The 1900-nt window shown below is 39.4% G+C and overlaps 1 protein-coding gene across 4 annotated transcripts in view; it reads right to left on the reverse strand.

The window, feature by feature from the left end:
• LOC131543331 (G protein pathway suppressor 2-like) overlaps window positions 1-1612 on the reverse strand; it is a 66539-nt gene extending 64927 nt beyond the window's left edge. For 2 of the 4 annotated variants that reach the window (XM_058780567.1, XM_058780566.1), the window contains exons 1-2: window positions 1187-1607; window positions 984-1101 (exon numbers count right to left, since the gene is read on the reverse strand). In XM_058780567.1, the coding sequence (XP_058636550.1) occupies window positions 984-1077 (94 nt within the window). In that variant the 5' untranslated portion in view covers window positions 1078-1101; window positions 1187-1607. Of the gene's footprint in view, window positions 1-983; window positions 1102-1186 lie in introns of all 4 variants that reach the window. The other 2 variants (XR_009271883.1, XM_058780568.1) reach the window with 2 other exon arrangements.
• Window positions 1613-1900: the final 288 nt, after the last annotated feature.

The following is a 1900-nucleotide window of genomic DNA, read 5'->3' on the forward strand; positions in this document are numbered from 1 at the left end:
GCAGTTCCCTTTTTCTCCACACTTTTGCTTTCCCATCACTTAGATAAAGGTTAATCTTTGTCTCATCTGTCCATGAAACTCCGTTCCAAAATTCCACTGGCTTTTTCAAACTCCAATCTTGCCTTTCTATTTTTGATGCTGGTCAGAGGTTTGCATCTTGCTGTGTAGCATCTTGATAAGTCTGTATGAAAGTCTCCTGAGGACAGTAGATTGTCAGAGCATCACCCCAGCTTTCTGGAGGTTGTTTTACAGACATGTATTTTAGGGTTCATTTTCACAGCTTTTATGATTTGCCTGTCATCAACTACTGTTGTTTTTCCCAGCTGATCAGGTCGTTGTTGGCTGCTGATGTCTCCGGTGGTCTCCAAACTGTCGATTTCTCCATGCCCTTTGTTATTGTTATATATTTGTCATTGCTATAGCTCTGGTTGACTTCCTCTTTTCTTTTAGCATCCAAATTGCTTGCTTTTCTCTCAGAGTCAGCTCCCTCGTCTTCATCCTGGTTTGTGTGTGTCGTCATCAAATGTAAGACTCATCCAAACTGATACGACACATTCCCTGCTTTTAATATCCGAAGAATTAATGCAACAGGACACAGCTGATCACTCAGAAAGACCTGTTCCAATACTTATGCTCACATCAGATAGTGGGATGAACTCTAAAAGTGCTGATCTTCTCAGCTGGTAAAACATCTATGTGTTGAAACACAAAATAATAAAATGTGACATTCTGTAGTTTTGTCTCATATTCATCTTTTAATCATATTTACAGATTTCCTGACTTCACAGCAAACAGAGCAATTTTGTCTTTACTGTTCCAATACTTATGGAGGGCACTGTATATAACAAACCAGCTTTATAAACACTTCAAACATCATTATTATTCAAATGAATTTGTTGCTTTGTATACAAATTAGGACCAGTCTTCTATGTGATATTCTCACATAGATACTCATTTTCTGTAGAGTGAAAACACATGTGTACCTTGTCTTTTCCTCTCTCTCTCCTTCATGATATGCTTATGCAGGGCTCTGGCCATCGCATTAGACAGCTTTGGTCTCTCCAGTAGAGCAGGCATCGTAACAGGCAGTGGAGGAGCCAGCTGAGGACACAACATGGCTTATTATGTCTTCATCGAAGACGTTGCCATAAATCCAACTTGTCTCTCTTCATAATAATAAACTTACTTTCAATAGATGCAGGTTCTCCGCAATGATTTTCTTTGTATTCTTCAGAAATCTCTCAGAACTTAAGGATAAATATAGTAAATAATGTTTATGAGCGCCGTGATTTATGTTCGTCCTTCTCTTTTTCCTTCTTCTTCTTCTTCTTCTTCTAGCTTCACGGCGGTTGGCATTAGTGCATTACCGCCACCTTCTGCTCCGGAGTGTGGATCAGAGAATAGGTTTACAGACTAATCACCCGTCCTCCCTCCTTCTCCACGCACACATATCCACAAGCACATACCTCACCCCCCAGAAAGCAGGGTTAATTTACCATCTGCTAAACCCTGAACTCTCGGTTGATTAACCCAAACCTTGCTTACTCGAGGTATGCTGGTTCCATAAACGCGTCCGGAAGTAAGTTCAGTAAACCCAGAGCATGTTCACGGTTAACACTCAAGACATTATCAACAGAGCGAAGAATCGATGAGTCACCATGGAAACGGACGCTAAGAAAAAGCGCCATGCTGCTTCTTTCTTCTTTTGTTCAATGGTCATTTACATGCTTAGTGCATATCGCCACCTAATGATGGTTGTACAATCGTTTGTCATATTGTTTTCGTTTAATATTTTAATCACGGAGTATAACTATATTGTTTGTTTGATGCTAATTATATAATAAGAAATATCACGTGTATTTTTATTACAGAAATATAGAAAATGCAGATCCATGACAAT

This window comes from Onychostoma macrolepis, chromosome 07 (assembly GCF_012432095.1).
Source record: "Onychostoma macrolepis isolate SWU-2019 chromosome 07, ASM1243209v1, whole genome shotgun sequence".
NCBI lineage: Eukaryota > Metazoa > Chordata > Actinopteri > Cypriniformes > Cyprinidae > Onychostoma > Onychostoma macrolepis.